The sequence below is a fragment of the Euprymna scolopes genome, chromosome 33 (genome assembly GCF_053919585.1).
Source record: "Euprymna scolopes isolate OS-2025 chromosome 33, ASM5391958v1, whole genome shotgun sequence".
Classification (NCBI taxonomy): Eukaryota; Metazoa; Mollusca; class Cephalopoda; order Sepiida; family Sepiolidae; genus Euprymna; species Euprymna scolopes.
In genome coordinates, this window is record NC_136514.1 from 1059015 (window position 1) to 1085266 (window position 26252).

The window sequence follows — 26252 nt, forward strand, 5'->3', positions numbered from 1 at the left end:
AAAATTTGTATGTTTTATTGTTATGCATTTATTAACATATATTTCCTTAATATTAACATTAAAATGTGTTCTTGTTTCAATCTATAATCTGTGTTGTCTACATTTTTGTTTAGGTCCATCCAACAAAACTATTTCTTATGAATTAAACGGTGTTTCTTCAGGTTGCTTTTCATGCTACACTTATACGAACAAACATCACACTGAAAAGGTTTCTCTCCACTGTGAGTACGCATGTGTTGTTGTAGGTTACTTTTCTGTGTACACGTATACGAACAAACATCACAATGAAACGGTTTCTCTCCACTGTGAGTACGCATGTGTTTTTTTAGGTTGCTTTTCTGTAAAAATTTTTGTGGACAAACCTCACAATGAAAAGGTTTCTCTCCACTGTGAATACGCATGTGTTGTTGAAGGTGGGGTTTCTGTGAAAATTTTTGTGAACACACATTACAATGAAACGGTTTCTCTCCACTGTGAATACGCATGTGTTGTTGAAGGTGGGATTTCTGTGAAAATTTTTGTGAACAAACATTACAATGAAACGGTTTCTCTCCACTGTGAATACGCATGTGTTGTTGAAGGTTGCTTTTCACTGAAAATTTTTGTGAACAAATATCACAATGAAACGGTTTCTCTCCACTATGAATACGCATGTGTTGTTGAAGGTTGCTTTTCTGTGAAAATTTTTGTGAACAAACATCACAAGAGAACGGTTTCTCTCCATGCTCATTACGAATGTGTTTTTGTAGGTCGCTTTTCTGTTTACACTCATACCCACAACAAATGCACTCAAATGTTTTTTTTCCACTGTGAATACGCATGTGTTTGTTTAGGCTGCCTTTCTGTGAAAATCTCTTTAAACAAATTTCACACTGAAGTGGTCTCTTGCTGTAATTCACATTGCATTCTTTATCGTTTTGTTTTTCGGTTAATGTCTTGAAATTTGCATCTGTGAAAAACAAAAAACATTCTCTTGTATTCATCAATTTCACAAATAATTAAGTTTTTAATTTTCTTTGAACAAAAATGTAAACATTTTATAATTAGACTGTTACACATATTTGATTGGATCAATATTTTTCATATATTTTTTAAATTATGTTATGATTTATTCGCTTTTTTGCAAATATTTTAAATATTTTATTTCTATCTTGTTAAAACTAATTACAAATCATTTTGTGTTAAACAATAAAATATTAATATTGTTAATTAATATTTAAAAACTTTGATATTAAATACATTAATTTATTAATGGTAGTTTTTACTTTAAATCTCAATTATTTTTCTTTCATTATCAAAAATGTAATCTTTCATTCCTACTTTTCAATAATTTCTCAAAATTCAGAAGTCTCTCAATTCATGGTGATTTTTCTTGATTTAATTTTTTTTTTTATCGAACATGAAGAAACATCTACTGATCGAACAAGTTGAAAAAAAAATGTGTAAAAATTTCAAATCAGCAGATGATACTTATTTCATATTTAATTAATGTGAAAAATTTTAAATAAAATAAAAATTTACCAATTGAAGGTTTTTTCTTTTTATTACTTGCTGGTTCATTCCGCATCATGTTCTTTCTCTTCATCTTCCTTTTCAAGTTTTTTTCCATTCTCTTTTTTTTCCATTTCAGATTTCATAAAATTTGTTTTTTCAGAAAAACAACCTTTAAACTGAAATGCAATTCAGATTTAAAAATGAAATGAAAAGCTGTGAGATATATATATATATATATATATATATATATATATATATATATATATATATATATATATTGCAATTAGGAAGGGAAGACTTTTATGATTCATGATTAAAAGTAAATTTGTATATATATATATATATATAAATAAATAAATATATTTCTTTAATCTTCTCTCAAAAAATAGGGGAAAAGGGGGGAACAGGAGAGGAAAGAAAGAGAAATGGGGAGCCAACTGACCGGTTTCAACCTTCGCTTCTCAAAGCTGTATTGAGGGAATTTTTAAAACAAAGAATGAAAAAGTGATTAAAATTACGTTTTATTCAATTTACGGGGAGAAAAACGTGGGAAAACGATTAAAATAAAACAGCGTTATGCTCGAATACCCTAGAGATTAATCACGTTCAAACCCAGGAGGCATTCCCTTTGTTTGCAAAGAGAAGGTTTTCTAAGTCGAACATGAATAGTCTCCAAGATCTTAAGGTGATATGGTGAATGAGCACGACTAAGAATAGAAAAAGAGTCCATGCTAAAGTTCGCTGCACAAGACAGGTTTTTAAGTAAATGATCAGTAATTGAGGACCTGTATGTATTAGTAACAATGTCCGTTGCCCCGTAGGTTCCATTTCTAATTTTACTGGGTACATGTTGTTGGATTCTTCCATCTAATCTTAATGTCGTTCGACCCAAGTAGTTGGCACCGCAACCACAGTCAAAATTGTAAATAACGTTACTATTGGGGGGGGGTAGAACGTCTTTTCGAGAAGATGGTAATAAAGTTCTCGTAGAGAACACAACATGCACATTGGCAGCAAAATAACATCCATGAACTGCTGAACTTATTTGTTTGGCAAATTTCTCACTTACTGTACCCAACCAAGGCAAACGAAGATAAATTGAACATTTGGCTCCCGTATTTTAATCGCTTTTTCATTCTTTGTTTTAAAAATTCCCTCGATACAGCTTTGAGAAGGGAGGGTCGAAACTGGTCAGCTAGCTCCCCATTTTTCTTTGTTTCCTCTCCTGTCCCCCTTCCCCCCCCCCTTTTTGGAGAGAAGATTAAAGAAATATATATATACTAGCTGTACCCGGCCATGCGTTGCTGTGGCTCAGTTTGTTAAAATGGAACACATGTGAAAGTAGAGAAAAGTTTGATTCTTTTTTTCAAGAGAATGTACAAATTATTTTTTTTAACAGATGTTAAGAAAATAAACAGAAAAATACTTCCATTATTAATTACGCAAAAAAATAAATAAAATGTTGATTTAGTGTTACAATATGCTTATAAATTACGATAAAACACAAAATATTTATTAAAAAAAAAAATTTAAAAAAACAAGTTAATAACGAAAGGGAAATAATTCCATTTTTAAACGAAAAAGTCAGTTTGGTATATCTTTTTGTTATTTTTTACATAATTCTAGCTTACCATTCACATTGGAAATGTCGCCATTTATAGGTTGTCGGGTACGTTTACAATGAATAAACACTCCAATCTAGTAAATGTATCAGAATTTTTGTAGGAATTTTTTTACACCCCTATCACGAAACTGCGAATAAAATATAAAAATCTCGTAATTTCTCTTTTAAAAGTGGGTTGTTTATTTTCTTTATGGATTATACTTCCAAAATAAACTATTAAATTTGTTTTAAAAGTAATAGAAATATTTTTTTTTTTTTTTAAAACAGTAATGAATTTTACGAACTCAATATTTTTCAATTTTTAAACTTTAAAAATCTATCAAAATTTTTCTATTGATTCTATTTTTACAATATTTTCAAGGTCAATGTGAAATTTTATGCTCTTTCCAATGAACCGAATATAATATTTTAGACAAACGTTTTTTTTTAATTCACGCCCCCCTCCATTTTCAAGTGTCTAGTAAAAAGTAAATAATTAATTTACACACCAAAGTTTTATATATCACAAATTGAAGAGAAAAGGTCAATAAGTAATATATTCAAATTTAAAACAAAAAAGTAGTGTTTTTTAGAAATTTACACCCCTAACCTTGCCAGAATACCCGAAAAGCTATAAAAGTTGACGTGTCGAATGTGAACGATGAGTTGGACGTAATGTAAAAATGTACCGAATTTAAAAGGGAACGAAATTCAAATTTCCGTTCCATTTTTACAACCGTAAAGCAGAGCATTCTATGCAAATTTTACCTAACTTACTGTATTAATGCTATTTTTTTAAGCAAGAAAAAAAAAGGTAAATATCCAGATACGCTACTACAGAACACCGACCACTCTAATTTGTTTTTTTATAGGAAATTGAGGTCGCTGACAACGAATCTGATAGTCAAACTTGGGGCAAATTTACCGTTTGCATGGTATTTACCCCTGAACCCACGAACTTCTTTCCACCATTTTGCAGCTTCCGTTTATGTTATGTGCATGCACGCTGTAGCATAAACGACGGCTTCACCAAGAAAACTACGTTGGGGGGGAGGGGATTTTTTTTTTCCAAGACATAGAATTTTCTAATTTTCAAAAATACATTATAGCGCTTTTTGGGTGGAAAATTTAAAATTAGCTGAAAAAGAAATGAAATAAGAAAAGGAAAGCACACCAAGTTGGAGTAGGGGGGGGTAATTTATCTGTTTGGTTTTTTTACCTGGAACATAGAATTTTCAAATTTTCCGTAAGTAACGCACCAACATTTACCAATTAGAACACCATTTAACATTTTCCGAAGATTTCACTTTGTACATTGGGGCGCGAGCGGGGGGGGGCAGATGTGATGTTGGGGCGCGCGCGCCCCCCAACATCACATCCCCCCCCAAACAAATTAGAGTGGTCGGTGTTCTGTAGTAGCGTATCTGGATATTTACCAAAAAAAAATATTTATGTTTGGCTATAAATTCCTAAACTCATTTCACCCTAAATAATTTAGGTGACTGAAATAGGAATCTAATTGAATCATTAATTTCCTGAATAGTATGCGAGAATTCATTTTTCTTCGAGTTATATCGAATTCATTAATACGGACTTTAGGGGCTTTTTTCGTAATGTTACTGTAAAAATTATTTTTTATTGTTACAAATTACGATGCTTTAAAAAATGCAAAAATAAATTCTTGCATTTTTTAAATACTACTGAAAACCATAACTTTAGTAAAGGTATTTTTTGTTTAAACAAAATAAAACATTTTCACTAAGAGTTAAGTAAAAATAATTAGTTCATTATATTCTGCGATCATTATTTGAAAAATACTGCAATTTTCATTAAAATTCGTTAATTTCCTGATTTTTGGTGAATTTTTAAGTAAAGGGAGGAGTCAAAATGTGTATACACTTTGAGCGTCGGCATTCAAGCGACCACGTGTGGTTAATTTAAATTAAATTTCAATCACATGGTTACATTATCAATAATCATGTAATTAAACCCATTGAAAATTTACCGATATTGTAAACACATTCTGTTTACATTAAGCCTGTAGTGTTTTTTTAGTGATGCAATGTTGTCAACTGAGATTTAAAAAAAACCCACGAGATCAGGAGAATCCTACAATAAAAAAAATTATAAATATAGTATATTCAATATATAAAATGTTCCGTGTTTTCTCACTACATGTTTCTGGAATTATATTGAAGCGGTTAGCTCCCCAGAAAGCTTACATATTTTATCAGCTAGTTTTGCCTGTTTTTTTTTCAGAGAGAGTATTTTTTTTTTTGCAGGAAACAAATCATAAACTCAAACCTTTTATAATAAAAGTTAAATTGAAATATACTGCAAGTTAAACATCACAATAATGGTGCAACATATTTTGAAATTAGAAAAATAAAAAACAAAAAAACTTTGTTTTAGCATAGCAAGCGACAAACTTTTTTTTTGCCTTATATAATAAAGAAAAGATGTGTAAATTAAAAAATTTGGAAGATAAACAAATGAATTATGTTTTTTTTTGTTTTTACTTATCGAATTAACAGAAAATGAAATCTTTCGTCAATTCGTGGCTGTGAAATGAATCGAACCGGAAGTTCAGTTTTATCAACAGAACAGATTCACAGTAACGGTTAAAAAAATATATTTATTTTATTTAATATTTTAATAATTCATGAGGTAAATTTAATTAAATAACATCAAAACATACCTCGACTCTAAAGATGGGTTGTCTGAAAATTTCAAATAAATTGGTAACGTAGAAATATTGTTTTATTCGTTTGTAACGAACCAAATTTACATTTTTATATATATACATTTATATATATATATACAAATTTACTTTTAATCATGAATCATAAAAGTCTTCCCTTCCTAATTGCAATATTTAAATTTTGTATCTCTAAAAACATTATGAAATATGAACAAATGATTAATAAAACATGTTAAAAGACATCTTGAAAAAGAGTTAAAAACATATTTAATTTTAAAAAAGGAAACACAAGATAAGTGGATAGTCCTTAATCCACGGAGTTTCGAAGAAATACTCTCCTTCTCATCAGAGATTTTTTTTTTTTTGAACCTTCATTTTTTTAATTCATCCAGCCTTGACAGACGTATTTTTAAATATTCTCTCCAGTGCTTTTCTTTTAATGATTTGGAATTCATTCCATTTGCGCTTTTTTCCAAGGAACTCCGCCTTTTGGATTATTTTGGACCATTTGGAATTTACCCATTGGATTGAAATTTTAAATTCGACCGTTTTGGATTTTACCATTTTTGGATTTTTACCCTTCACCGGACTATCCATTCATGTGAAATCTTTTTATCATTTTTCTTTTGCCTCCTGTTCCCCTTACCTCACCCTTTTTTTTAACCAAGTAAGATCTGTGACTTACTTGTAGTTTCATTAAATACTTTTATATGCAAAATCTGGTCCTGCATTTTTCTAATTCCTGCCCTCTGATGAGAAGGAAAGTATTTCTTCGAAACTCCGTGGATTAAGGACTATCCACTTATCTTGTGTTTCCTTTTTAAAAATTAAATATGTTTTTAACTCTTTTTCAAGATGTCTTTTAACATGTTTTATTAATCATGTGTTTATATATATATATATATATATATATATATATATATATATATATATATAATCAGTGATGGGACAATTCCACAAATTTTCCCGATTCCTGTTCTAAATTCATAATTCTAATACAATTCCAATTCTTTTAAAATTAATAAATATTTAATTAGAGATCTGTTGTTTTTTGTTTTTGTTTTTTGTTATTTTTTTTTATTTTTTTTTGTAAATTTTACAAATTTCCGGGTAATTTCCTTGTATATTTTTTCTCAAATGTTTTTCTTGTAATTGAGTGAAAATTTTAAGACAACAAAAGATTTATTTTGATTTTAAATCAGTTCATCATTAGTGTACAACATGCTACTTGAAAGTTTTCATAAACAGTTGAAAATAGTCGACGATTGGTAGCCAAAATGAGAAAACAATGTAAGAACAAAATGAGAAAACAATGTAAGAACAAAATATTTAACAACGCCCTTCTATTGTTAAGAACGAATTTCTAAATAATGCTACTATTTAGATAACCATTTTTAACATGGGGAGGGTGTGGGTTTTGTTAACTATTCTGTGCATTCTCTCTGTGAATGAAGTCAAAATTTTATTTTAACTATGAAAAGTTTGTGGGTTATTAAATTGATTTTCTTTGCTGTAAACAAAAACAAAAACGAGATGCAAATAATAATAATAATGATAATAATAATAATAATAATGATAATAATAATGATAATAATAATAATAATAATAATAATAATAATAATGACAAATTATTAGATGAACACTCTCAGTTAAATCCCCATTCCAAAAAGAAATATTTCTTTTATAGCGTAAAATAATTGGTAATTCGTTTTTGGGACACCAGCACACTAGATTACAATGCGTCATTTTGGTTTTCTAAAAAGTACGCCAAAAAGTAATAAAGGTAATTCTTTTTTGGCGTGCCAGCACCGCCAGAACAACACCAAATTTCATTCCATCATAAGAACAAATTTCTACAGAAAAAAAATTATTTGTACATTTTTATCTAGTGAATAAACATAAAATTACATATGAAAAAGCATGTTTATTATTTTTTAAATCCAACAATGGAGCTGAAGGTGATGTTTTTTTTCTGAAACAATATTAACTCCTTTGATAAATCTCTGTGTAGTACCGGGAAAATATTTTTCCTAAAGAATAAAAATGAATAAAGTTTATTCTTACAAGTATCGTTATCCATTTATCTAGTGTTACGCTTTAATCCTAGGCTAGGGGTAAAGGAACGCCACAAACATTAATTAAAAATAAAAGAGTGAAAAAAAAGATATTTTGGAAAATAAATTTTATTACAAAAGAAAAAGAAAACAAAATCAAAAATAGAAAGGAAACGAATTTTTAATAAGCTTTTTGCAATGGTGTAAGGGGAATAACTCTGTTTTCTAGTTATTTCCCTTTTGATTGAAGTAATTGTGTTTTTATAGTAATGTTTGTTTTTATCCTTTATATTATTTATAAATGCTTTTTGGTCAAATATAATTCAGAAAAATCTATATTTACCAGTTATTGATGAAAGAGATTTTTTTCTCTGTATTGTGTTGTCCAGTTCATCTGCTATTAATGACTCAAATTTTGCTTGTGATTTCTTTGCTCGGAGTCATAAGATTTGGTCGCCTAGGAACGCGCCCCAGTGATGTATTATAACTTGCTATAAATAGCAATCATCCGCTATTTATAGCTGTCGCTAAAGAAGGCTCTAGAAAAAACAGAAAAGAATACTTTTTTGTTCCATGTTTTTGAAAATCTCCAGAGACGCTAAAAAACATTTTACATTCAAATTCTTAAGTAATACTTTTTATATTATTTTATGCAATCTTTTATTGTTTTTTCCTTTTAAGTAAGTAATTTATTATTTTCTATATTGTTATATATTTTAAGTATTTTTATTTTGTTATAATTATTAATTATATTAATAATTATTTTTATTCTATTTTATTTTAATTGTATGTTATTATTTGGATAATTGATATTATCTGTTGTGTAATAAATCATAATTTAGTCATATCATAAGAGGAAAGCATGTCCTCTTATGACAATAGCCAATAAACATGAAATTACATATGAAAAACCATGTTTATTATTTTTAAAAATCTAACTTATATTGTAATATACCTAAAAAAGAAAAACACGATTCTCCATTTTTAGGTAATTAATGTAAACAGCTTGAATAATTTAGTGATAAAAATACAATAAATCACCAAACAATAAGTTTTGTATATAAATCAAAAGCAAAATGATCACACATTATTGATCAGACAATGTTTTAAGGACATGTAACCAACTTTATTTGTTTTAAATCTTGGGAATGTTACTGTTCCAAATCAAACTTTAGTATAAAATATGCGATTGTTTAAAGTCAATAAAACCATGGTCCTTTCCTATTAGTAACCCTAAAGCAATTACATGTGATTTCATGATTTTGCTCAACAGACTTAGAATTAGTGGTAAAAATTATTTAACTGCTTAAAAAGTTAGAATGTACCAGAAATGAGATCATTTTACATTATATTTATATGCACAACTCAACCCCCATTCTAAATTCTATAATAACGTTTCAGTTTACTCACGCATAATCGCCTAAAAAAGTAGAATCTCAAATGTTTGGGGGTATTTTAAATGTAAATAAAAGAGTTTTTTTAGTTAAACTTCTAAATGTTTGCTCTTTATATATTCTATCCAAGGTTTTGATAAACTTGTGAGATTTTCATCTATATTTTTTACTTATGTCAACACCAAACAAAATATAAAGAAACATGAAATATTTCAAAAGATGTGGCGATCAGATAAAACCAAGGTCAAGCAGCGTCAGAAAGAAATGTTCAAGTATTTTAAATCTTTTAATATTAAAGTGTGAAGTTGGGAATAGGCACCATATGGCCGTTTATCAAAGAGGTGTGAAAAGCTTTTTAAAATCTGATATTGAATAGACAAGTGAACTCTAGAATATTTATTTTGCTCACCATAAAAACTAATAAAAACAAATTAAATTAAGCTTGGAGAGGCAGTGCTACATGGGGGAATGGGATACATTTTATTGATTTTCTTGGCAAATATGCTTGGAATAACAATTGCCACAGTTGTGAAGGATTTCCGGCCATTACTTTTGTAGTCATCCTATCTATCTTCTTTATAACTTTACACATTTCGACTTATTCGAATAAGCATTTCCTTTCAATTCTTTCACAATTTGTTCATCATTTTCACTTCAGAAATCACCACAATACCATATTTACTCTATGAACTATTCAGCTTAAACTATCCAAAATGCTTTGAATTGAATTTAATTTCATGATCACAGGAGATCACAAGTAATAAAAAAAGTAATCAATATCCCACATCTATATATATCATATAAAGCTACTTTGGTTAAATAAAAACTCATGTTTTTTTTTTCAGAAGACTTTTTGTATTCCTACATGTCAACATGTAGGAAATAAATACAGAAAAAGTATAAACATCTATATATTTTCGTATTGATTTTTTATTCATATGTATATATATAGTTATTTCAACAGCCAAACGTCACAGCTCACAAGTGACATTGTTTGGCTATGGAAATAATTATATAATGTCTGATATTTTGAAAATTATATATATATATATATAACTACTTCATTTACTCACATAAAATTAATATACGAAAGTATAAATTTATGCGTAAACTTTAAGTATTTACTTCAAAAGTGCTCAATACATAGGTAGAGCTATATAGTAAGTTATAAAATATACATGGCGATTAAGCTACACTGAATATTCCGCGTTTCATCCACTCTAGGACTCTTCCGGCTAGAAGCCTGAAGAGTCCTTAAGTAGATGAAACGCAACATATTCAGTGTAGCTTAATCGCCATATATATTTCATAACTTACTATATATATATATATATTAGTGATGGGACGATGCCAAAATTTTTCCCGATTCCGATTCCGATTCCGTTCAAAATTTCCGATTCCGATCCGATTCCCGATTCCGATTCCGATTCTTGTAAAATTTATACATATTTAATTAGAGATTTTTTTTGTTTGTTTTTTCGTAAATTTTGCAAATTATTACATAAACCCCTGATTAATGTCCGCATATATTTTATCTCAAATGTTTGCCTTGTAATTGATTAAAAATTGTAACACAACAGAACATTTATTTTGATTTTAAAACAAAGCTATATTGTACCAGTTCGTATTTACTGTATAACATGCTACTTACATGAATAGTGGAAAATATTCGAAGATTGGTAGGCAAAATAAGAAAACGATGTAAGAACAATATATTTAACAACGCCACTTAGCAAAGCCACATCTCATTGTTACGAACGAATTTCTAAATAATAATATTACTATTATGAAAACCATTTTTAACGTGAGATTGCGTGAGCTTTCTGTGCTTTCTCTCGCAGCTAAATCCCTATTCCAAAATGAAATATTACTTTTATAGATTACGTGTTAGAACATTTTTTAATTGGCGGAAAGAAAAGCGATCATTTAGAATTTAGAGTGTAAGATCAGTTTCGAATATAAATTTAACGTAATATGATCATCATTTCTTGCCATCCTAATTCTTTATGGATATTAACTAAAGTGTTTCCCACTAAATTAAGTTCGGTTTGCAACGTTGTAAAACCATGTGTAATCGCTTAAAAAGTAGACACCCTATCCCCAATACGCGCACATAATTTAAAATTGGTAACACACTACAGTTCATGTTACGTTATATTTATTTGTGAAACTGACCGTCTATTTTAAATTCCTAATCGTTTTATATTAGTGTTGTGTCGATTAATCGGAATCGGGAATCGGATAAATCAGTCATTTTGGGGGTATCGGAATCGGTATTGGAATCGGAAAAATTTGTGCCTAATTTCCGATTCCCAAATCGATTCTTTTAATATTTTTAAAAAGTTCATTTTAAATTGTTTGTACCGATTATAAATATTTCTTTCTTTTAAACTATTAGTAAAACTAAAGAAGATCTAAACTTATTTTATATGCGTAAAATAAACAAAACAAAAATTGAAACTTTGCGAAAATTCGCTAGGTAACCTTTAGAAGAATGCAGTTTATTTTCAAAGTAGCGAAAGAATTGTCTAAAATTAAAGAAATATTTTGCCCAGAAAAATAATATCAAACATTATTGCTAATTAAATGAAAAGTAGAATATAAAAGTGTTGGGTTTTGTCGGTATGTTTGCTGCTCCCTCACTCGGCAATCGGTATTGACAAATATAACAAGCCGTGCATGCATGGTCCCCCTCTATGTGAGGAGGGGGGATCGAATAAAGTGATAAAAAAGTGATACATAACTGATAAAAAAAACAATTTTGAGTGAAAAAAATTTTTTCAAAAGTTTTCAGAAAAATGACTAAGTTCAACTTTTGCTCCACACCCAATATTAGCCCTAAAACCTCCAGGGCTTGTGACTCTGATTTTTCCCAGGGTCAGTGATACTTCCATCAGGTGTATATCAGGTATGCCCATGGTTTTGCCAAGTTTCAGAAAAATCTAATGAATGGATGAAAAGTTATTCTGAAAAATATGTCAATTTTGTCTATTTAGAGTCATTTTGAGGTATTTTTTAACCTCTTTTGCCCCCATGGGGGAGCTGATTACTTGTAAAAATGGACAAACGGCTGTGTTTCAGGCCTTAAGACATGTAAATTTGAGTTCAGCACCATAAAAAACACTAAATAGAGATACATAATCACATTTTAGACAAATATGAAAAAAAGAGCCTAAAAAAGGGGTGGTTTTTAGCCCTAAAAGTTCCCGGGGAGCGCAAACCAGAGTTTTGCCAGGGTCAGCGATACTGAATTTACATTTGCAACAATTGCCTTCACATTTTGGACAAGTTTCAGTAAAATCCAATGGACGGGAAAAAAGTTATGGGGCCAAAAGTGTCATTTTTGCCATTTTGGGCATTTTTGATCCCTTTTCAGCCCCTGGGGGAGCAACGAGAGTTTTCTTAAAAAAAAACTCGATGTTGTGCACATCTACGTATTGGAGTACAACTTGTGGCAAAATTTCAGAAAAAAGTAATGGACGGTTATCCGGGAATCATCCGGACGAACGGACGAACGAACGGACGAACGCCACTGAAAACTATAGTCCCTCTCCGATAAATCGGGGGGACCAACAAGGAATGGGCAAAATTGTGAAAAGGCTTGGCCTTTGATTTAATTTGAAATATGCTTCCAGTGTGATTTTCTTTGATTCTGCCGGTATTGTTTATGTTTATACTTAAGGATTGCTACGACAGCGCCAATGCCGTCTGAAGTTGAGTTGAAAGTATTATGGGGTAATTAACACCTTCGATGCCGTTGGTTTCGACAACAATACTTTTTCACACCCACTTGCCAAATTTCTCAAGGAGTTTAATATGAAAAGATTTCAAACGAATAGAGTTTTATTTTATTTTCCTGGAGCCACATTGTCTGACACCGTCGCATTTTTCTCGGGTTTCAGAAAAGTTAAAAATATACATGAATATCTCACAATGAATTTATCAAAGTCTGGATAAAATAGATAAAGAGAAAACATTTAGAAATTTTTCAGATTGAAAAAGAAATTATATTTACATTTAAAAGTCCCCCCTCATTGAAATTCTACTTTTGGACGATATTTGTAAACCCACTAAAAACCAAATTATTTTTAGATCTAGGATGAAGCTCTAAACTGTCTTAACGTATTAAAAAAGGGTGCTTGTGCAGTTTACACTATGTTAAAAAACGAAAAATAAAAAAAATATATATATTCTACGTACTCGTTATGGAATGAAGTTCTCAAAAAAATCACGTAATTTCATCAAATAGTTTTTATTTTATGCCGTAAAAACGATTTGGGAAATTCGGAATCTTCCTAAAAAAACTGCGATAATTAGTCAAGGGAGTGTAAAACAAAAACTATTTAATGAAATTACGTGATTTTGTTGTGAGAACTTCATTCTATAACGAGTACGTAGATCTATAGAGTTTAGTTTTACTAATAGTTTAAAAGAATTAAATATTTATAATCGGTACAAGCAATTGAAAATTAACTTTTGAAAAATATTCAAAGAATCGATTTTGGAATCGGAAATTATACACACATTTTTCCGATTCCGATGCCGATTCCGATTCCCCGAAAATTACCGATTTAACCGATTCCCGATTCCGATTCCGATTCATCGGCACAACACTAATATATATATATATATATATATATATATATATATATATATATATATATAATTGTAAAATAATTGTAAATATATATATAATTGTAAATGATCATTTTACTCCAGACATATTCAATTCAACATCATGGAGAAATGAATTCTCAATATAGTTGGCTAATTTGAAGAGATTAGGAGACAGACAGAGTCGGACAGAGAGGGTCGGACAGAGAGTCAGAGTTGGACAGGTGGGGAGACAGGAGAGTCGAGCCCGGATCGAATCCCCCTTTGGAAGCAAAGGGTTAGAAAGTTGTAATCATGTAGTGACTTTTGAATTCCTGGATGTCCTCTTCATTGACCGGTCGAAGTAATAAAGGAACATCTCATCATTTTGTAACTGCGTCTTGGCGTTGTGTCATTCTTCAACAAAGGTAATGTGAATCATTTATATGAACATTGTCTCCCTCATCTATAATGAACTTTGTGTATAAACGATGTTAAGAAATGTGTTCTTCTCTCCATTATAAGCAATGACTGTCCCCCTCCTGTGATAAAAGAACTGATAACTCATCCCTCTCCTAATAAGAAGAAGCATTCACAGAACTGTATAAATGTCTATCTCTCTTCTACCCCTCTCTCATCATGTATTACATGTCCCCGTCTCTCTTTAAAATGTACCCGATATATCTCTCTCTCCAATATGACTCTGCCTTATGCAACATATATGAACTATTCGAGTTCATCCATATTTTTTTTTTGGACTGTGTAATGCTGCCCAGGCATTCCAAAGATTCATCGATGTTTACAATCCTTCGAATTAAAAATCAATGTTGCGGTGTGAATTCAGTGCCAGTTCCCTGGATTTCCTTGGACACTAGATCGACAAATCTGAATTTACACCCTTGCCTTCCAAAGTGCAAGCAATCCAGGATTTTCCCGTACCCACTTCCTTGCATCAACTTTGTCATTACATTGAAGTCGTGAACTACTACTGCCGGTTCATACCCAACTGTTCACATCACCTCCCAAACTCACAGACTCACTCTGTAAGCATAAGAAGACCTTGTCCCTTACAGACGTAGCCCTGGAATCTTTCTACGCATCCAAAACAGCTCTGGTCAACTTCACAACGCTATCATACATCAACCCTGACCCGACAGCTAAGCTCTTTCTTTCAACAGATGCTTCTGATGTAGCTGTTGGTACCATACTGAACCAGGTCATAAATGCTCAAACACGACCACTGTCTTTCTTTTCTGTCAAGCTAAGTACAACTCAGCAACAGCATTTTCAGTCAAGAACTGCTCGCCACGTACTTAGCTGTAAAACACTTGTTTTATGTTGGGGGGGAGACAGTGCACAATTTTCACTGACCAAAAACCACTGATCAATTCCCTTACATCTTCAGTTTCTGATAAACAAACACCCAGAGAACTTCAACAGATGGATTTTGTGACGCAATATTCTGCCGACATTCAATATTTACCAGGCAAAACGAATATTGTAACTGACACCCTTTCCCACTTTTATGATCTCAAGCTTCAAGAAATCTCTAGACTTGAATTACATCGCAGCTGACCAGGAACAAGATACATCGTTAACAGAATTTATGTCAACTTCAAACATTCCGCAGAAAAAGACGTCAATTCCATTTTCAGACAAACTCATCTGGTACGATATGTCTATTACACACCCAAGACTTACCTCCTTCTTGCCATAGGAAAGTTTTTTGACACTTTCACGACTTGACACACCCCGGCAAGCGCGCAATAGTCAGACACATCACAGCTCGTTTTTTTGGCTTAACATAAACGTTGATGGACTCAGACATGTATTTCATGCAAAACAACGAAAGTTCATCATCATATTAAGTTTACTCCAGGCAACTTCCCTGTACCTGATGCTTGTGTTTTGTATATTCACTGGATATCGTTGGCCTACTGTCACCTTCTGCTGGTAATTGCTACATCCTCACAATGAAAAAAAAAGAAAAAAAAGGTAGCGTTTACTGGACAGTTAAGACAGGGTGACCAAGTTTGGATGAAGGAGACGGGTAAAAAGATAAAGAATCCCGGGGGTAGTCAAACGCGAGATGAGGACAGAGTTCCTGACGACTATAGGGACGACACTGAGCGACGGTTTAAGACGAGAGAGACGACCTCTATAGAGCCTAGAAATATAGAGACGGACAGAAGGTTGGAACGGGAAATTTCAGGGTTCCACTCCACCAGCTATAGGAGGTCACGAAGAGTAGGCGCGGCTTGTGAAGAAAAGAGAGTGGAATGGCAGTTGACCGCAGAGTCGGCTGAGGAGTCGAACGAAGGGGATGAAGAGTGTCCAATACCCATCTCCTGGCTCCAGCAAATGGGGAGAGGTGAACCGAGGCTGCCGTTGAGGGGAGCAAGGGACTCCTTGTCCCAGGAGTAGTGTGACATCCTTCCACCAAGGACCAGTGGGGGTCAGTAGGACAGAGACGGGAGGTTGGAGCGACATCTCCTGGTTGAAATGTGGTGCAACTGTTTTCTCTGTGGATGCATGGAGGGCCCCCATGTGTTCGAACTGTTGGCAGATTGTGTCGCGGACTGACCTTGGAGGTAGCTAGGGACTAAAACGGAAAGCTTCGGGGGGGGGGGGGGGCACCGTAAATAGCAGGAAAGAGCTATAAGTAATTGAGACGTATCTCGCAGTGAGTAAATTGGCCAACGGGGAGAGTAACTTAGCACGAGAAAGTCGCGTATTGAGTGAGGATGTCTTGGGGGAATTTAAACTGTCAAAAAGGAAAAAAGAGGAATGGATATGTGGATAGGATTTGTTCAATGAGGTGTGAGAAAAGGAAATCTGGAGAGTGTTTTTAATTTGCAGATAGCTGGATAAGGATGTGAGGGGGGAGATGATGAAGATGAGAATACCAACGGCCAGCCACGCGTAGCGGCCAGAAAAAAAAAAGAAAGGGAAGGAGAGTCGCTAATTAGAAGCATATCAAACTGATAGCAATAAAAAAAAAGTAGACAAGCAGGAAGGCCAAACACAATCGTGACCGCCCTGCTTGGTGAGGTCATGTAAGACCGACGTATTAAGATAAACTCAACTGGCTACGGAAAGAAGCACTAATTCCGGTAGATGTTTTTTTTGTTGTGATGTTGCTGTCGATTACAGAAGGACGCAAACGGTAGAATGAGGAAAACGTGAGATGTAACATGAGAAAAGATATTGCGAGGTTACTGAAAAAAAATACTGGTCACGTAAGATAGTGTAAATCCAGTGATGGGACGCATAAGAGGACCTGTGATTGTCAGGTACATTATACTAGGAGGTTGTAATTACTCCGTCAATCTTATTGTTTTTTTTTCTGCCTCGGTGGAGGGCGAGGCTGAGTACCCCCTCTGATATATGAAGTGGTATACCAGCCGACCAGGAGCCTGGCGGAAGAGAAAAGCTTCACAAAGGGGCATGGAGTTATTGCTCGCTGACGGCTTGCTCGGAAGAAAAAAAGTGTACGTGTATGTGCGCAGTTAGGTGTGTTGTCATCGGGAAACCTGTACCTCCAGCATAGTGACCCCGGGAAGGTTGAGAGACGTGTTATTGAAAGTACGGGTTGAGCGACTGCATGATTTAAGGTAGCCTGTGGACCTCGTTAGACAGGCACTGCAGTGCTATGTTGCACGGGGGGGGGGGGCACCACCGGAAGGCAGACGGCCGGGCAGCTAAGCGAAAAGAAGGGCGCCGGCGGAGGCAGCACCCGGTTCTAACAGACGCGGTGGAAAGATGCCGCCCAAAATGACTCTTAAAATTGTAAGAATGTAGACCAGAGACAAACAGAAGAGAAAACACACACACACACGCACACGGCAAGCAAAACAGAAAAAAAAAATAACTAATAATTTTGCATGACACTTCCATCTTACACCTGCAGACCAAAGATAAACAAAGGTGAAAACGCGCAAACAAAAAAAAAAAATTTTTTTTGCATGACACTTCCATCTTACACCTGTAAACCTAAGACAAACCAAAGACAGAAGAGGAGGGAACACACCCACCCACACTCTCCTAACAAACAAGACGCTTTTTTTTTTTTTCTTCCCCTCCTTTCATTCCGCTTGTTTCTTGTTTTTTTTTTTGTTGTTTTTTTGTTTTTGTTTTTTTACTTTATTTTGTCTTTTTTTTTTTCTGTTTTTTTTTTTTTTTGGTTTCTTACAACTAATCCGAACAATTAAAACTCCAGAGACTTTATCACTTTTCTTTTGGCATGCGATTAATATATTCTGGAAAGAGGGGCTGGCTCACGATTTGCGATTTTTTTTTTTTTTCTCTTTCCCCTTTCTTCTCTCTCTCTCATTGAAACGGTCAGTGCAGTTGGCAATCCAGCCATCTGAGAAACAATTCACCTGGGAAAAGGTGTATTTTACGATGTAAAAGACATGTCGATGGGAGGGGAGTGGAATGAGGGACGCTCAAAGGTACAAAAATAAAAGATTGTCCCAGTCGTGAAGGATTTCTCCTCCACCGAAAGAGAACAAGAAATGGAAGTGCAGCATCCGAAGAACAGATGCTGCACTTTGATCCTGACCAAAAGGCCAAGAGTAGCGGTGAGCCTGAACAACGGGCGTGGAAAAAGAAAGGGAAACAAAAGCCAGTTGTAAACGACGAAAGGAAGAAAAAGAAAGACAGAAAAGAAGATAAGATCATAGCTTATGGCGGGAGAACGTGATGACATTAAATTGGCCATGACAGCCCGTGGGTGGCGAGGATACCAATGAAATTCCGATGTACAAAACGATAAGTGACCCCTATGGAAAAGACACGTGGCCTTTGTGGAATCGGATTCAGCTGTTTTTATGTTCTCTCAAAAATAATTAAGTAGGACATTTCTGTTTTTACGACCTGTCAAGTTCCATTAGGCCCGCGCCGGCCGAAATTGAGAACGCCCGAATGCCAACAGAGGAAGAAAGACAGCTCCTTTTTTGGGTATAGGCCGCCTGGCGAAGATTTGACGGACAGCGATCCCTTAATTCTGATTGGCCAACGACCCGAAACGGGAAGAGACCCAGTCCACGCCCCCACAATATAAGCAGCGAGCCTTGAGAGATTGACAGTTAGAGAGAGTTTTGCTTCCTTGGGTCCGACGAACGAAGATTCCCCCATCGATTGACCCTGTCACGTAGATAATTGAGTTTTCTGTCGGAGAGAGAAGAGAAAACCTCGCAGTTAACAAGTGGCCAGTCCCTAACTAAACAGCTAGCTGCGATTGTACCATGATTGAAATACAAGGAAGTTTGTACAAAAGGAAACGCTTATTGACTTGGTCCTTTCAATTGTTTTGCATGACAAGTCTGTTTCAGGAAACCAGCCGTTGACATCCTCGCCGAGGAAACACCAGAACCGACAACCGGGGTCATTCCACCACTGGACAACGCGCGTGTGACGTAAGTGTCACACATTGTCACCTGTAAGATTCTTAAACACACAGCTAACACAATATGAACATTGTTACGTGTAAGATTCTTACACACAGAGCTAACACAATATGAACATTGTTACGTGTAAGATTCTTACACACAGAGCTAACATAATATGAATATTGTTATGTGTAAGATTCTTACACAAAGAGCTAACATAATATGAACATTGTTACGTGTAAGATTCTTACACACAGAACTAACACAATATGAACATTGTTACGTGTAAGATTCTTACACAAAGAGCTAACACAATATGAATATTGTTACATGTAAGATTCTTACACAAAGAGCTAACATAATATGAACATTGTTACATGTAAGATTCTTACACAAAGAGCTAACATAATATGAACATTGTTACATGTAAGATTCTTACACACAGAACTAACACAATATGAACATTGTTACGTGTAAGATTCTTACACAAAGAGCTAACACAATATGAATATTGTTACATGTAAGATTCTTACACAAAGAACTAACACAATATGAACATTGTTACATGTAAGATTCTTACACAAAGAGCTAACATAATATGAACATTGTTACGTGTAAGATTCTTACACAAAGAGCTAACACAATATGAATATTGTTACATGTAAGATTCTTACACACAGAGCAAACATAATATGAAGACTGCAAGACTTATATTTAAGCTATAGATTGCTCATGTAAAAATATGAACTATAATCTCTATTCATACACACTTTCACGGATCTCAGCACATGTAAACTACATTCAGACGTCTTTTATGTGACTCCCAAATTATTGCACCAATGTATGAACTTTCCCTTTTGGCGCTTATAGAGTTTAGTCAAGACATTAAAAAATGAAAATATTGAAAAAAAAAATTATATTGTACGTACTCGTTATAATCTGAAGTTCTCTGAAAAAAAATTTCGCTTAATTTCATCAAGTAGTTTTTATTTTACAGCGAAAAAACAATTTGTTATGATACCAAGCAAAAGGTTCGATTTTTAGGAAGAAAAGCTAATAAAGATGGGGAGGGAGTGTCGACGCTTTAACTGGAGTTATCTCCCTTTGGCATGTTTAACAAATTTCGTAATGGCTGGCTTCAACGCGCTTTCATAAAAACGTGTTTTTCTGCTGTAAAATAAAAACTACTCGATTAAATTAAATTAATTTTTTTCTCATAGGTCTTCATTCCATAACGGATACGTACAATATAACCTTTTTTTCGATATTTTCATTTTTTAATGTCTTGACTAAACTGTACAAGTACTTCGCTTTTCTTTAGTTTTAAATAAATAATGTAATTTTGTATAATAAATAATTAAATGTTTTTAATAAATAATGTAATTTTGTATAATAAATAATTAAATGTTTTTAATAAATAATGTAATTTTGTATAATAAATAATTAAATGTTTTTAATAAATAATGTAATTTTGTATAATAAATAATTAAATGTTTTTAATAAATAATGTAATTTTGTATAATAAATAATTAAATGTTTTTAATAAATAATGTAATTTTGTATAATAAATAATTAAATGTTTTTAATAAATAATGTAATTTTGTATTATACCGGTATATAAACATTCTTATGTTTATATACCGGTATAATGGTTGTACAATTTTGTATATATACCGGTATTATGGTTTTTTTTATTACTAAGTCATTGAACATGTTTTAGATGGCCTTGCAACATGGGGAACCTAAAATCTTTTTTGGTCAATTGTTATTTACTTTCCACCTTAACAATCATCTTTAGCATGATGACTTTTGGACGTTTTTGGGTATACTGAAAACGAATATCACAAAAATATTTATACTTATTTACTTATTTTTTTTTTATGTAATTTAGTGAGGAATGGGGGATTTTAAAAGACTATATTTCTCAAAAATAAAGCATTACAAAAAATGAAATTTAAAAGATTCTTGAATAATGTTTTTTTTTAATAATAATTTGATGCAAATTAATTGAATCAAAAAACAAAAGAAAATAAAAATTCCAGAAGATTTTATTTAATCATTTTTTTTTTAATACTCACAAAAACGATCATTAAACCCCCCTACAAAACAAGTTTTTTTAAGGGAGGTTTTGTGTTGGTCTACCAGGCCATATTTACCATTTTTGAGTTGTTTTTTTTACCACATTTTTATTTTGTTGAGTATTGTAAGAAATTCTGCAGAAATAAGCAGGCTTCTACTTGGTCGGTTTGACCGCCCACAATTTTGTTTGAACCTATCAGATTGTTTGTTCCTACTAACTACCTAGGATATCCTTGGCGCCAAATTTACCTCTTCAGATCGCCAGTTTCGATACAGACAACAGGGTGAAATGGACACACGAAACTAACTCGAGGCTTGTAGCCTCAAATTCATTTGTCTCATCGAGACGATTTAATGCTCTAATGTCGGGCGAAATGTTATCATTTGCAAACACCAATGCCCTTATATTGGGCGAAATATTATATTATCGCACACTGTTGCGTCTGTGAATCAATTGACTTTCATCATTACAATATATAATGTCTCTCAGAGACGAAATTAAGGTCTACATTTTGACCTGTCATTTGTCCGCCATTCGGACGGTCATCTACAGTGAACTCCATTACTCCATTGAACTGTTGCAGCTTTCTTCGTCAGCAGAGCTTTTGTATCGAGCATTACGCGAGGATGAACTATTACCCTTTCTGGGTGTTACCTGCCCAGTTCGGCAGGTAACTAAAGATGACACATTTTTTGCAACTTTTTACTTTAAGAAAATTGACATTGAAGTTTAAAAGGTGAACCTGTTGTAATTTCTGGTTGGCTTTCTTTCTTCTGCCAAGGACAAAACCGCCGTGAGAAAATATTTCACAGTATTATTTAATTTTGTATTCTTAAGCGATTTTCTACGCAAAAACTTATAATTGCCACTTACAAAAAAAAAAAAAAAAAAAAAAAAAAACTGTTATCTATTTGTTTATTAACTTTTTCTTTCTGCGGAGTATTCTATTTAATTTTGTATTTTTGGGTGGTTATCTAGTCTTCAAAGATGTAATACATTTGTTTTTGACAACTTTTTATTTTATTTAATCCCCCACAAAAAAAAAAAAAAAAAAAAACTAGACAGAAAAAAAATTAGAAGTTGTGCACAATAATTATCTAAATTTACAAATATTAATTCTTTCCTTGCGAGGACGGAATTTAAAAATCTAAACAAAAAATGTACACCCCCAAAATGTCCGCAGGCTCCTCCCACCAAAATGTTTGCGAAGTAAAATTTGAAAACGAGGCTGTTTTCTATGAAAAAGAGGGGAGGAGGGTATTTAGTTTTCGCCATCTTCAATTATTAGAACAAGTAAAACCTTATTTGAAATGAAATAAATAACGTTTAAATTAACTTTAAAACACCAACAAACACTACAAGTAGGTTGCAAAGTAACTTTTATAGCCTGTGGTAACATTTATTTGTTGTATATTTTATTTTTGATCATTTTTTCGAATCTATGTGCATAGTAATAGAGAATTGCACCAGAAGATATCTCACTGATGCAATTCTCTATCTATATAAAAGCCAACTGGGCAGGAGCTGCTAAAAACAGCCTATCCTACCTTGACAGAGTACAAAATAGACTTCGTGCCTTAGTGGGGGAATGCCCTTTTCTCTTCCCTGCAACCTCTCTCCCACAGAAGAGACGTTGCAAGCCTATCTTTGTTTTATCGTTATTTCCATGGCAGGTGCTCGTCTGAACTCCAATTGGTCCTCCCTCGCCAATCTTTTACAAAAAACACCCGTCTAGCTGAATCCACTGTCAAAAACTTTCCCCACTTTTTATCTATGCCTAAATCAAAACGTAGATTCCATGAACAAAGCTTCTTTCTAAGAACTACACGCGGCACGCCTGTGGAACTCTGTTCCGTCTGCCTGCTTCCCTCCTGACTACAACTTGGATGTCTTCAAGTCCAACGTAAAAAAAATTCCTGATGAACCGCCCCCTTAAGTAGACACTTTAAATATCCACACTAACATACTGTACTTAAAATAACCCTTATCTCTGAGTGGCTTCCGGGCCTTGATAAGTGCCACTTATCATAAGTGGTGACCACCTTGTAATAAAAAAAAAAATACAAACCCAGTCGATGCTTCTAAAGTGGGGAGGGGGTCGATTTACGAGAATGTATTTAAAAAGGAACACCTTAAAAAATGTTAAATATTGATTCTTTTTTTTTTTTTTTTTTTTGATAAATCTAAATGATTTTTGAGTATTCGATAATAATCCGATTTAAAAAAAAAAAAATGAAAAAAAAAGACGAAAATAAAAAATGAAATTTTAGTTCCCTGACAAGTTCATCATAAAGGTATTTTTGTTTTTAGATTTTTCTGTATCTTTCTGTGAAAATAGGTTTAATTCTTAAATAAACAAAATATATGGTACTAGTGCATGAGCTGGCCTGGGCGTGGCTTATCACTCGCTCGGATTTCTCCGTAAAATGACGTCGCATGCTGCCATCTGACGGAGAAAATGGACGAAGGGTGGGGGTGGGGTGCGTACAGAGAGAGAAAACGCAAAAAAATAAATGGCCGACAGGAGGGGGGGGGCTAACAGCGCCAAATACAAGTTTCCAGAACATTTCGACATGACTTTAATTACTATAAAATTAATATAGTGGTAAAATTATTTAAAAAAAAAAAGAAAACAGAAGCCAAATTTGAAGCCGAATTAAAAAAAAAAAGAAGGCCAAACCATTTCAAAAAAGGTCAAATTCACGAAATTAGCCATTAAAAGAATAATAAATGGTAACAATAACATTATGAATAAAAGTTACTTTCCAACTTATCTGCATCATTCGTTGGTATTTTTAAGTAGTTTTAAGTGCTTTTTATTTCATATCGAATATGCCGTAAAACATACCCTGTTTTTTTTTTGTTTTTTTTTAATAATTACTACTTTTTTAAATAGAAAAATGAATGATGCAGGTAAGTTGCGAAGTAATTTTTATTGTCAAATAATAACAGAAAAACTTACCGTAATTATTTTTCACATGCATGGGAGTCAAATAGAAGAAAACTTGTCGTAATGTTTCCAAGGAAAAAAGCTAAAAAAAAAAAAAAAAAAAAAAAATGGACGACTGGGGGGGGGGGCTAGCAGCAGCAACAGCGCCAAATACAAGTTTCCAGTGCTTGAAAAATTAATTAACGAATAACACCGACCACTCTAATTTGTTTTTTTTTATAGGTAATTGAGGTCGCTGACAACGAATCTGATAGTCAAACTTGGGGCAAATTTACCGTTTGCATGGTATTTACCCCTGAACCCACGAACTACTTTTGACCAATTGACTTTTGAATTTAACTTAAAAATTCTACCTAAAAAAAAATAAAATTGTTTGTATTTTGCATAAGTATTGATTTTTTTTAAATGATTTTTAAGACATGTTTTCTCATTTTATTTTATTACTTTTTTGTAATTTATTAGTTTTTACTAATTTCGACATAAACACGTAATGATGTAAAAGTATTTTCACTTAAAATGCATTTTTTTTTTATCAAATTATAATTCTTAAATTCGGTACTTCTACAGTTTATCGCCGAAAATGGAGACGCCATATTTTCGCGCACATGTAAAAATCCGAGGGTACTTGCTTTCATTACAAAATTGTTTTATTAAAATTATATTTTCTTACGCAAACTTTTCAATGTTTTTACAATTATATTTTGATACATTTTTATACAATAATTTTTTTCAAATGACTCTCGCCCGGTTTAGACAATTATGAATGTCATTTTCTGTTTTTAATATATATATATATATATATATATATATATATATATATATATATATATATATATATATATATATATATATATATATATGTGTGTGTGTGTGTGTGTGTGTGTGTGTGTATCAATTCGAAACATTTCCAATTAAACAATGGCGGATATAAGTTCTCTTTCACTTTCTTTATTTACTTTTTTTTTTTTTTTTTTTTTTTTTGGTATGCACTTATTGATCCGTGGTGAAATAATAACGTTATTATTTAAAAAGCCATTTCTTAACATGGGGAGGGGAGTATGTTTTGTATCTATTCTGTACTTTAACCTTACAATTGAATAAATAAAAACAAAACATACCCTAAAACTTTAATTAAACTTGGAAATACGATTTTTAAAAAAAATAGCGTGGATCCGGATCAGTAAATCCATTAGCACCTTTTTTTTTTTTTTTTTTTTTCATAGTTCTTTACGGAAGTAATTAACATCTAGTTTAATTTTTCTTGTTATTTCTCGCTTCGGCCATAATTTAATATACTGATTTCTGTACTTCTACAGTTTATCGCCGAAAATGAACACGCCATTTTTCTCGCGCACCTGTTGTTAAAATCCGAGGGAGAAATGAAAATGACATTCATAATTGTCTAAACTGGGCGAGAGCCATTTCAAAACGAAAACTTTTACTGTATAAAAATTTATCAAAATATAATTGTAAAAACATTTATTGAAAAGTTTGCATAAGAAAACAATTTTGTAATGAAAGCAACATTGGATTTTTGTAGAAACTTTTTTGGTGCTAGTCAGTGCACTTACTGATCCGCGCTATTTTTTAAATCGTATTTCCAAGTTTAATTAAAGTTTTCTTATGTTCTTTTTTTTATTCAATTGTAAGGTTAAAGTATAGAATAGTTACAAAACACTCTCCCCTCCCCATGTTAAGAATGGCTTTTTAAATAATAACGTTATTATTTCAGCACGGACCAATAAGTGCACTGCACTAGTACCATTTTTTTTTTTTTCGAACAAATAAATAATTTAAATAAATAATTTAAATGAAACCGAAAAATCATTATCTTTAATTTTTTTGTTATTTATTTCATGCTTTATTTAGGTTATAGTTTAAAATACTAATTTCTCCTTCGGATTTTAACAACGGGTGCGCGAAAAAAATGGCGTCTCCATTTTAGGCGATAAATTGTAGAAGTACCTTAAATTTAATGATTTTAAAAATT

The 26252-nt window shown here is 32.5% G+C and overlaps 2 protein-coding genes across 3 annotated transcripts in view; both read right to left on the reverse strand.

Moving 5' to 3' along the window:
• On the reverse strand, nucleotides 1-24370 carry LOC145258085 (uncharacterized). 2 transcript variants are annotated; one of them, XM_080115810.1, is made up of 4 exons: nucleotides 24275-24370; nucleotides 8196-8391; nucleotides 1522-1670; nucleotides 1-949 (listed from the first exon to the last, which is right to left on the reverse strand). In XM_080115810.1, exons 3-4 carry the CDS (start codon nucleotides 1607-1609, stop codon nucleotides 129-131), a joined length of 909 nt encoding a protein of 302 aa, XP_079971936.1. In that variant the 5' UTR covers nucleotides 1610-1670; nucleotides 8196-8391; nucleotides 24275-24370; the 3' UTR covers nucleotides 1-128. The 2 variants fall into 2 exon arrangements, with proteins under 2 accessions (XP_079971936.1, XP_079971937.1); XM_080115811.1 differs by lacking the exon at nucleotides 8196-8391.
• The window catches only part of LOC145257984 (histone-lysine N-methyltransferase PRDM9-like), a 28525-nt gene continuing 23270 nt past the window's right edge, over nucleotides 20998-26252 (reverse strand). Inside the window, exon 3 of the mRNA XM_080115709.1 lies at nucleotides 20998-21060. Coding sequence (XP_079971835.1) covers nucleotides 20998-21060 — 63 coding nt within the window. The remainder of the gene's footprint in view (nucleotides 21061-26252) is intronic.